Here is an 11,788-nt window from a genome sequence, read left to right on the forward strand (position 1 = left end):
ACTAATATTTAATAAAATATTTATTAGTTATATCTTATTAAGAAAAAAATAAAAATAAATAAATAACTCTTTAAATAATGTCAAATGAATTAGTTCTAATTAAAACTAAAATAAATAATATTTTTTTAAAACTTTTTAATCTATGTATCTACTATTTATATGGTTATAGTTTAGATATTAAAAAAAATGTTTATAACAAAGAAAATACTTTTCTTATACTAGTCTGAGTTAATTAAAAAATTAAAATAGATGGATAATTTCTAAATGACAAATGAAAGATGCAAATGTATTCATTAAAATGCCACAAGATACAAATATATTTATTATTAAAATAACACATTTTATATAAAAACATTATATAAGACAATTTAAAAATTTACATCACTTTAGACACATTCTAGATGTCAGAGTTTAGAGGTGGTATCCTATTCACCATTTCACTTATACAACCTTAAATATAGGGTAGTCAATTGAATAGTCCTTTCCCCAATTAGAAACAAAATTTAAGCACTAGGTAAGTAACATTTAAATTAAAAAACTCATGAATAACCACCAATGCAGATTAAAACTTTAGAACGCCTGTGAACGCTTTGAACGTATTGAAGTTTAGAAGTTCATAATTTCCATTGATGTCTCATAAAAAGTTGGGGAACAAAATTTACATGTGGTAAAACCATGTTCAAGTATAGATCCAGAGCTGGGCACTAAACCTTCCCGTCCATAACTCTCCTTTCTTTGTTGCTTTTGAAGGCATGGGAGGAATTCCTCCTCTTGTTGCTACCATTTGAAAATAGCTGAAAGGTCCTAGCAGCTCCCTGCATTACATCAACACATCATTACACAAGAAACCTACAAGAAATCACACAGAAAATATTCAGTTAGAGCAAAACATACACATTCCCAGAGCTGCTGGTAACAGTAAAGAGTGTCCATGGAAGACTGTCATTTGAGATTGTGGTAGGCCTGCCAGAGATCTTCCCAATGAGCTGCCACCCATTGGGATTTTCAGTCTGTAAGAGGAATTGCCCACCATGGTTATCTGCTTTGTCTTTCATGTAAAAGGATCCAAATTCATCTCCCCCTGGTACATTGTAGAGTTTGCCATTCAAGCTCCTTCTCTGCCATTGTGAACCATCAAAGGAGTAAATTATTGGCCCTGTGCAGAAGAAACCCTCCACCATTCGACCTGATGGAACCATGATTGCTGCAGGCACTGATGGGGGGATCACATCTTGTGTGTAGAACCAGAACTCTGCCTCAAAGGGAACAGCAATTGTTGAATTCTCTGAGCACAATTTTTTTGGGAGGATTCCACCTTTGGTGTTGATTCTCTGGATGTAGGAAATCTGATAGGCAATCCCTTCATTTTTGTGGAAGCTGGCCTCAGCTAAGACCTGTGGAATGCTTGAACTGTGTAGAGAAGACATTGATGCTATCTGTATTCCTGATCGCATAGTAAAACAATGAGTACTACAAGACATCTTTTAGGGAGAGATTATCAAAGCAACCGGATAGTAGAACTAGGTTACATGAAATGAAATTGTTTAAGATGGGCATAATATAATTTGCTACCATCCCAAGGAAGCCTCTGGTTCCCATGGAAAGAGACTTTTCTGTTAGTGTTTTCCCTGAAGATCTCATGCAAGCAATAAGGTTAAGCTTATCTACTTATGTCAACTCTAATCCTGCTTAAGTACAGAGTACAGGGCAAAGCGAAGATGGGTTCAGTTATAATGGAAACGGTTATCCAGTTCTTAGGATGCACCAATGTATAAATTATCATGTATAAGGATAATTTATGAACATTGGTGCATCCTAAAGACTGGATAGCCATTTCCAGTTATAACTAATTCCCAGAACATAAGACTGCTACACTCTTGCCATAAGCGAAGAACTGTTAATCTAGGTCTTTATATATTTCCTTATTTCTTAGTTACAATTTTAAACAAGTTTCCATTCTAATGGGCCAATTAACAAGACCCCTCTGTGGCTACTGTATTACCTTGAGGGCTCTAAAGTTACCATATTTTCTCAGAGGAATAGAAAACATTTGAGCAGCATTGAAAGAGGCAAAGAATCTAAGCCAGATAACTATCTCCTTGGGTGTGTCTTTTTCAGATTTGTTAGCCTGACTAAGTGCAGAAAACAAATTAAAGGTTGCTTTATACCAACTCAAAGCTCTGCTAAAACAAATTTGCTTTAAATATTTGAGAATCAAGAACGTGTATGAACTAATTGGTTTCAAGATTTCTGCTAGTGTAGAATGGTCTTAAGTTGAAAAAATACAGATTGTTGAGTATGATCTAGTGAAAAACTCATGCCAACTAAAATACAAATCAGTGATTAAATCTTCATAGAAGAAAAAAGAGATGCTCCCCAGAAAGAAGTTTCCATGGAGAAGAGATGTGGAAGTTAAAACTAATATTACTTATTCAGCTTCTAGGATTGTAGGAACAATATATGTCATCAACCAAAGGCAGAGTGGTGAATCAGATAAAGCTAGTTATGCCTTGAACCTTCTGCTATCAGTTTTGGACTCCCACAATGACTGGCAAAAATAAACAAGCTCAATCCAAACTTGAAAATGTTTGATTCTGATTAAGAAATATCAAGAGAAAAATATCAAAAAGTTGGCCTAAAAATGTCATACATTCAAAAGAAAACACCCAACAATTTGGGTATCTGCTTTCAAGATTATATACACCATTTATTTCAAAACAAATCTTTTGAATACTATATAGACTTGTGAAAAACTCATAGCAACTATGATTTGCCTGAAAAAAATTAGGCGTATACCTGCCACAATACTTGTGGGTGATCCAGATTCTACAGAATCAGCATCATCATTTTTGAGAGTCCACATACCCACAAATCTATGATCAGTGTGAGCATAGGACACAGAGTAATTCCCTATAGCATTTGTGGAATCTGTAAGATTAACTAGAGTTGCAAAGGCGAATACAGGAACCCAAGTCTTATTACTGCACTTGTACACATAATTCCCCCTCTGTGTCCTGCTTTTCAACTTCAAACTGAAAGAAATCACAGAAGCAGAAGCAACCCCTTATTGATAATCATGAGTCTAACCAAAAGAAAATAAGAAGAAGAAGAAGAAACACCCACCTGTTTCCCTTGGGTGGCTCCAAGGATGTTGGAAACCCATTACATGAATAGATGGTTAACAGAAGCATAAGACATAGAACTAGAAAATCAGAAGATGCAGATTGCAGAGTGCCTGCCATGTTTAAACAGTCAAAACCAAAACTGGTTCAGAGCGAAATGTTCAGGATTGAAGTTGAATTTTATAGGTAAAATAGCCGATAGTTCCTCCGTAAAACCAGTCACATTATAATCTTCAAGTCTTTCCCTCCTTTATTGCTGTTTTTCCGGGCAGGATGAGTACAATTGCAGATTCCAGGCTTTCTAATTTTAATAACAATCCCCATCACTCCATTTTCTTCTTTGGCGGGCGCCCATAATGTTGTCAATTTTTTGTTTATCAACATCTGCTGTAAAATATATATTATACGAAATCATATATATTATATTATGGGTCGGCTCTCAACCCCCCCATTATAGAGAGTGGGATTATAGTAGTGGGGATTTAGAAAGATTTGCTGTAGGGTCATTCTTACCTCTCTATTAATCTAGAATAAATTAAAGCTGGGTTGGGTAGACAAATTGAAATGGTAGTTTTAAAAATTAAATGCAATTGATCAAGGTATTTAGTGTTCAGAATAATGATGAATATTGGAGATGAGGTTTTTCATTTGTGATCTTACTAGTTCATAGCTTGGGTCAAAGCGTCTTACTTGGTATTGATGGGCATGTCATGTTGGTGTCGTTGGTCACATTAATAAAGTTTAACCAATACTTTACAAAAAGAAAGAATAATGATGAATATTTGTTGATGTCACACAAATTCGATTATTAAGGTATGAAAAATTAATATTTTATTATTTGATGAAGGTTTTGGGTTTTGTGGAATATTTGTAATCTCTATGGGTCAAATATGAGTCCCTTAAGATCAAACAATAATCTAATGTGCATGAATGAATTGTGACCAAGGGGAATGATCTAACAAAAAAATGTAGCAGAGATCTCTTTTTCTTTACTTTCTTAGTTTTTGAATCTGTCAAGCTCTAGTGTTTACAAACACCTTATGGGATTTTGTCTGATTGGTTGGGTTGCTTGTTTGTCAACCCCTTGTTTGGATCAACTTTATAATTCTAAGTGAATGATCAAATACAACATTCTTAAGTATGCAAGTAGCCTATGTGATTATTCTTTACATTTTTCTAATTTAGATGCATTCTTTTGAATCAAATTGTTGTTAAATTGATTTGCTCCTTGTAGCCCTATATGAATTAATTTCCCAAATATATCTTTAAATACCAAAATATAGCACCAAGTCATTTAATTTTGTATCAAGTTAGCACATAATGAGTATTAGGGAAGGGAAATTGTTTTATAATTTGAATTTGAAATTGGTCAATCTTCAACCACTTGGATTGAGCCAAGATAAACAAAATTTGCTAGTTTAAGGCATGAAGTAAATACGTGGAAATGGGTGTGAATATGAACAATATATGATACATAAGTCACACACACAGTGGAAATAGGTGCATTTAACTGTGTAATGGTATTAATACATTCTATTGAAATGTGCCCAATGCTAAACAAGAATTAACATGGGTATGTGAATTTCACCATTGCATTTTTCTCCCACTTTGAGGTGTATGTGAATTTTAAAATGAGCATGTATATATGCATACTTTCAACTAGCAGAAAAATAATATTTAGACATTTCAAAAATGATGTAAATGGTTCATGCAAAGTAATAGACCATTCATAAATTCTTCTTATGTTTTTCTCTTTCACATGAGCACTACACAAGAACTTGCAAGAAAGAGAAAATAAATGCTACGAGTAACTTATCTCAAACAAGTAAAATAGGCACAAATAAAAAAATGGTTTTAGCTATCAATGAAAAATAAGTAGAGAGATATGTTAGAATTTTGGTTGTATAGAAAGTGATAATTTTTTTTAAAAAAACCCTTTGTTGCAACAATGTGATATGACCTTATGACTCATTCAATTATGAAAGAAATGTTATATGACAAATTTGATATGACCATACAAATCCACTTAATGTAGAAAAATGCAAAATAGATCATTTAATACAACTATGTGACTCCACTCATTATTTAAATTTCAATAAAAATTTGCTTGATTGCAAACATATAATGTAATCAAGATCCATCTACTTTGGTGGAACCTTCAAAATTTCAGGTGGCAAGTCCTTTTAAAACCCTCGATTGAGCCTTTCAAGTGTCAAAATCCCAAGTGTAAAACCCTAAGAGTCTTTATTCCTTGTGGTAAAATTCTAAACCCTACTTGTTATGTTTTGGCATTGATTTGTTGCTACCGGTCATTGATCTCTTAAGTTACAACTTGAGGGGATCTAAGTCATGTTCCACCGGCTCCTCCTCCCTAGCAATTAGATTTCTCTTTTCCTAAGTCTAGTAGATAATATTTTCTTAAGCCATTTCTTTTGTCTTTTGTCTGCTAGATCAACGGCCAACATGTGCTTGCAGTGTTGAGAGACGTTAGAGATTTGAGGCCCGCAGTGTTGTGTTGAATATGGGACTTAGTCAACTTTTTGAAAAGGTGAGCACTTAGCTTAGTATTGAGCCACCCTTGCACGGTGCAAGGGTGGTTCTGAGAACTATTAATATTGAGCCACCCTTGCACCGTTGCGTGGCCACACGGTGTCAGAGTGCTCAGAACCTATTTAGCCCCGCAATGATGCAATATTGTGACACGTGGCTCTCCATAGAAAAGTAAGTGTTGCTCTATTGGGAGCTCATTGGTCAAAATCTTGCAAATGTGTTGAAGGATATTTCAAAGCATGATCTCTTAATTTTAGTCATTCAACTTCTTGTGATCCTCCAAAATTGATGGCTATAATTTAAACTTGGAAAACTACTAAGTCATTGGTGCAGCTCAAACACAAAATATAGTAATGGAGAAGTGCTGGAGTTGGTCAAATTTTGGACCGTTGGTGGCAAATAAATATATTTGGACCAACTTGTTATGCTCACCACAATTCATTGCACACGTTTTCATTTACTTGAATAGTAAATTAGGGTTTGTAGATGAAGATTGAAGATCGGTCATTCTGAAGTGTAAGTTAAATCAATTTTCAATTTGGTTTTAGTTTTAAGTTTAGAATTTCAAGAAGTATAAGTCTTAAATGAAATTGAGAAGTGAAATTGAGTTCCTAGCTAATTAAAGAGAAAGTCTATGATACAAAATTTAAAACCCTAGTTCACAAAGATAGTAAAAATGAGTAAGAAGGCATCTGCCTCTAGATCTTCCCAAAGATTAGATGAAGATTTCTTGAGACAATTGAATGGAAAAAGAGTGTGTTTGCAAGTGAGTGGTCCTAATGGGCCAAAGGACATGCTTCTAGATGGTCTGGCCAGGTTTAGAGATGATAAGTTACTAGAAACCAGATGGAGCCTGTTTGAACACTAGTACAAAAAAAAGGAATTCTAAATTCTTCATGAGGAATGCATGGATTTTGGATGTGGAAAAGCTAGTAGTTTGAAATGTGTTTGTGGATGCATACTTTATTAGGGTTGTAATACAAAGGTATGATGTTGGAAAGATAAGTGTATTAATAGCTATTAGCCAAGAAATAATAAATCTATCAAAGCTAGCAATTGATTTGAACAAAGAAGCATCAAAGCAAATAATTCTTAAAAAAATTGAAGAGAATTAAAGACACACATCTATCCATATAGAGGTGTAGTCATTCCTAAGTTCAGAATCAAGGATCCAAAGAGATCGATAATTCTAATTTCAAAGCTTGAGAAAGATCCTTTTGCTTTGAACACATTTGAAGATTACTTTGTGAGAATCTATTACACTTTGTGCCAAATATTAGGCCACAATAATATGCCCACGGGGGCTTCACTTAGTGAACCTGGGTTATAGCACGTGTGTTCATGGCATACTAAGGAATCCCTCTATTTTCAAAAAAAATTGCCCTAAACTCCTTTTTTGTCACCCCCTCCCAATACACAGGTTGAATTAAAAGCTCCCCTATTTTCACCAAATATTGTTTTTTTTTCATAGCCCGAATTAAAACCCCCATATTTTCACTGTGTTAATATTATTTTGAATTTGTGTGCAAGTGACATTTTGGTTAAGTGTTTAGCATTCCCCTTTTGCTCTTCAACCCACTCTCCCGTTCGTTCACGCGTGCCACGTGGTGTCACGATGTTGCTTTAAGCGGCTTGCCTTTCTCGCCTTGTGGTTGAGAAAGCACGAAGCTTCCGCGTGCCTCACGTTCTTCCTCGGCGTACGTTCTCCCAGCCCCACCATTCTCCGTGTGTTGGCAGTGACACTTGGTGTCTCCGCGCTTCATGTCTCGATTCCCCCTTTTGTGTTCGACTTTGGGTCTCCTCCGAGTTGTCACATGTCCCCTTTGATGATTCATGAACTAGAATGTCATTGGCATCGTGGTTTTCTTGTTTTGGTAGGTGCAGAGGTCGCCATGATGCAGTTAGAATAACGACATCAAAAGGTCATTTTCGCCTTTTTTATTGCATGTGTCTCTATGGATGCCACACAAGGAGATTCATGACAGGGAGCGGTTGCTGGGATTTTTATTGTGCTTTCCTGTTGTTTATTTGTGGGCCTTCTTTCTGCTGTTTTAGAGGTTCAAACTTTTGAGAAAAAATATTAGACTTTGACTCTGTGAAGAAGCCTTTATGTTAATTATGTTTTGTAGATGATAAACATATCAGATTGTGCCTATGGCCTTTATGGTTGTTTTTGTTTGAATCTTAATAGATTAACTTTTGTGCTATATTCAAATTCAGTAACTTCTATGATAAATGTTGTGACACACCGCGGATTACAATATTTTATTAAACTTCTTATATGTTAGATGAATGGTGTATGTCATATTATGTTGAATGAGCTTTGTTTGATTATCTTCTCAAATTGTATTGGGCATGTAGATTGTTGAATGGGCCTTAAAATTGCAATTACTTGGGTTTTTTGTGCTGCAAAGGTTCTAAAAATATTCTAGCGCGTCGCCTAATTAGTGTAGCTTTTAAGTTTTCTTCTTCCCCTTTTCTCCCCCAATTGTATGAAGAGTCGACTTCTCAAACCCAGAGGTTATTTAGTGAACTTCACACAAAGGTCCCCCATCACTGGATTTCCCATAAGGCTGTTAGTGTTTAATGCAAAATTAGTAGTCAATAGTTCTTTTTTTGGCACACCTGGTGGGACCTAATTTTGAACAAGCCTAAGTAGTTTTATGATCCATAGACCTGTTACTAGGAGTCAAATATATTTAAATCCCAGTTTTCTTCTACCATCCCTGGTAAACGTGTATTCGTCTGCAGTTGCTTCCTCTCAGAATTCACCTGTTATCCCTGCGGTACCTATTCTCGTAGTAATGGCTCAAGTTCCTCCCAGAATTTTTGTGGCTTGGAATAGTGGTAGTCCCCTCATTCCTCTCATTCCACCCGTAGTATGGGGCCAAATCCCTACCTCTACGCTAAAAGTTGTCCCTAAATTCACCGGAGAAGATTCCAAGACGTCGGGGGAACACCTACAAGATGTGGTTGATGTTTGCATAGTCCATAATGTTACAGAGCAAAATGTAGCTCTGAGATTTCTTGTAGCTTCATTTAAAGGAAGAGCTTTATATTGGTATAGATCTCTCGCTCCTAATTCAATAGCTATTTGGGATCAAATTGGTGATCGCTTCTTCGAGAGGTTTTCAGACAAGGCAGAAAGATCATCTCTGATGCAACAGTTGATTAATATCAAAAGGGCTCTTCATGAAGCGATGACAACCTTCAATATGAGGCTTCAAAGAACCTGACAGAGGATATTGTTGTCTGCTCGTCCTCTCATGGATATGGCATTTGTCTTTTACTTGAAATCTTTCAATTTGGATATATCTGTGATGATCCAATCTCTCAGAGGAAGCACTCTCCCAGATGCATATGACTTGGTAGTCCGAACAGAGAACAATCTAATTGATGCTGGAAAGCTTGCACCACGACTGCTCTTGCCAGTCTTCCCTGAAATATTGAATCAAGTTCATGAGACTATCATGCCTAACACATCTGCACCCCAATCCATGTACGTGTACCTCGGATTCCAACAAGCTAGTACATCCTCCTCTTTAGCTCTGGCTGCGAAAGTCAATGATATGAAAATTTTGCTAATATTTTTTTCCAATGAGATCCTTAACTTGAAAAGATCCCAAATCCCCTCTACTAGACCTCCCTTCCAACAAAATTTCCAAGGGAATAGACCCCCATATCAACAAAACTAATATGTGAATAACCGAGCTTCCTCAAGTCAGGCAAATAGCTAGATAGTTCCAGTGCTCAATCTGCTACAAATCGTCTATCCTAGTACCAATAAAGAATTGATTGTAGGACAAAATAATCTAGCGGATGACAACAATTCTTGTTGTTTCCCATGTAACAATGCCCATGCCCCAAGAAGTCTTCAGAGAGGTAATTTGCAACAAAAAATTGTAGATCAGCGAAGTCAAGATGCTACAACGTCAGATATGGGGGTTTATGCTTCCCCTGGCATGGACAATGCAACCCTCATCGCTCAGATGCAAGGCATGTCGATGGAGTAAGAAACTGAGATAGCTCCAAATCATGCTTTATTCTCGTGGATGGAAGATGATGACGTCGTACTAAAAAATGACACAATTGCATCGATTCTGGTTGCTCCCCAAGTGTAGTCAGACTACAACCTTTGGTCGAAAAGATGGTTCACAGGAGAGCATGTAGGTGCACAAGAGAAGTTCAGCTCAGAAAAGGCTCCTAAACAACTTGCAATTGTTACCGCATATCAGAGGAAGGAGATTATCCCTTATAAGTCAAGAGAAGCAAAATAATTTGTGTTGTCAATATTAGACGTTGTGGAGTAGCTAAAGAAAGCCCCGACTAATGTCTCTTTATGGGATATCCTTAGCATTCCAGAGCAGAAGAATCAGTTAAAAGAAGCTCTGGTAGAGGTGGAGAGACCTACCAATAGGAATTCTGCCAGTTCTTCGCAGGCTGATGAGGAAAGATCTACGACCCCCGCAATGCAATCAAGCCTTCCAGCTGTGTTGACAAATGAGGCCGCACCACCCAGGTCCCAAGCGGAGGGTAAGCCTAAACCAAATCCATTCTTTTTGATCCTCATTGTAGGAGACAAGATTTTGTATAATTTCATGATAGACTCTAGCACTAGCATCACCGTCATGCCAAAGCAGATTGTCGAGGTTTTGAACATCAAATATGAACCTCTAAGTAAGGGCATTATGCAATTAGATGAAAACAAAGTTCAGACCGTGGGTCTTATCAAAAGTCTTCCGCTAACACTATCTACATGTCCTAGTGTCACTGTATCCCAAGAAGTAGTAGTCATTGATATCCCCCCTGTTTTCGGCCTCTACCTCTCTCGCAACTTTACCGCTAGGATAGGAGGCTACTTATCCCTCGATTGGTCCCATCTCATCCTTCAGATCCAACATAGTGCCAAACTCAAAATCCTTTCAAAGCCCCTACATACTGAGCATATAGTTGATCAAGCTATGATCAAGTTTGAGCCAACCCATACCTCCATCTCTAATGAGGAGAGAAAAAATGTAGAGCTTCTAGAGGATGAAGAAGTGACTGGCGACATTACAATAGAACAAGAGGTCTTCCTTAACAAGTTCATAAATTTTGATCCATATGTCAATTACCATGCTACAAGTCTCGGTACCTATTATATTTTTTATGAGGATTAGATTATTCCAAAATTGACTAAAGAACCACTAACCAAGGAGGAGTTGTCTTCTACGCTCTGGACCTTGCACTTTGATGGTGCCAGATGCAAAATAGGTTTAGGCGTTGGAGTTTTCCTTACGTTTCCCTTTGGCGAACAAGTCCTGAGATCTTTTCACTTGCAGTTTGCTTGTTCAAACAATGAAGCAAAGTATGAGGGTCTAATTCAAGGCTTGAGCTTAGCATAACCGATGGGGATTAAATAGTTGAAAGTCTTAGGAGATTTTGAGCTAATAGTGCACCAAGTCTGGGGGATCTCAAGTGCCAAACATGTCTGCATGAGGTCATATCACCACAAAATATGGGATTTGATCTAAAGTTTTGATTCTTTCAACATCTAGAGGATTCCTCGTAAGGAAAATGAAACCACTGATCAGATGGCCACTATTGAGTCACAATTTGACCCTGCTACAAATTTGCTTACCAACCCTCAGGTGGTCCGCGTGGTCGTTCGACCAACTATTCTAAAAAATGACACCCATTGGCAAGTATTTGAAAGAGATGAACAAAAAGTCATTCAACTGAAATCCAATAAACTCCCAAATGGACTAGTCACCCTGGAGAATTTATTTGATCAAGATGATGCTAAAAATGACAAACGAAAATTCACAGCTGATAAGGGTGACTGCACTGAAATGTCAATGGGAAATGGGAGAATTCTCAAGGTTGTAAAGGGGGTTTTCCCCAAAAGACAAAGAAAGTTTGGCTCACTATTGTGATGAATACCTTGGCGTGATTGCATGGTCATATGAATATTTGAAAGGTTATAACCCTAGCATCATCTAGCATACCATTGAGCTTGTCGATGGTGCCAAGCCAGTTCGAAAGAAGAAAATGCCTATTAATCCAAAGATTCAGACTCTCATAGCATAAGAATTGAAAAAGTTAATAGATTCCAAGATTATTTATCCCATCAAGCA

At 36.8% G+C, this 11,788-nt stretch overlaps 1 protein-coding gene across 1 annotated transcript; it reads right to left on the reverse strand.

The window, feature by feature from the left end:
- Positions 1–599: 599 nt before the first annotated feature.
- LOC131041435 (uncharacterized) lies at positions 600–3,547 on the reverse strand. Its single transcript, XM_057974539.2, has 4 exons — positions 3,124–3,547; positions 2,797–3,032; positions 895–1,444; positions 600–815 (listed from the first exon to the last, which is right to left on the reverse strand). The coding sequence occupies exons 1-4, from the start codon at positions 3,240–3,242 to the stop codon at positions 680–682; spliced, it is 1,041 nt and encodes a 346-aa protein (XP_057830522.2). The 5' UTR covers positions 3,243–3,547; the 3' UTR covers positions 600–679.
- Positions 3,548–11,788: the final 8,241 nt, after the last annotated feature.

The sequence above is a fragment of the Cryptomeria japonica genome, chromosome 11, assembly GCF_030272615.1.
Source record: "Cryptomeria japonica chromosome 11, Sugi_1.0, whole genome shotgun sequence".
Taxonomy (NCBI): Eukaryota; Viridiplantae; Streptophyta; class Pinopsida; order Cupressales; family Cupressaceae; genus Cryptomeria; species Cryptomeria japonica.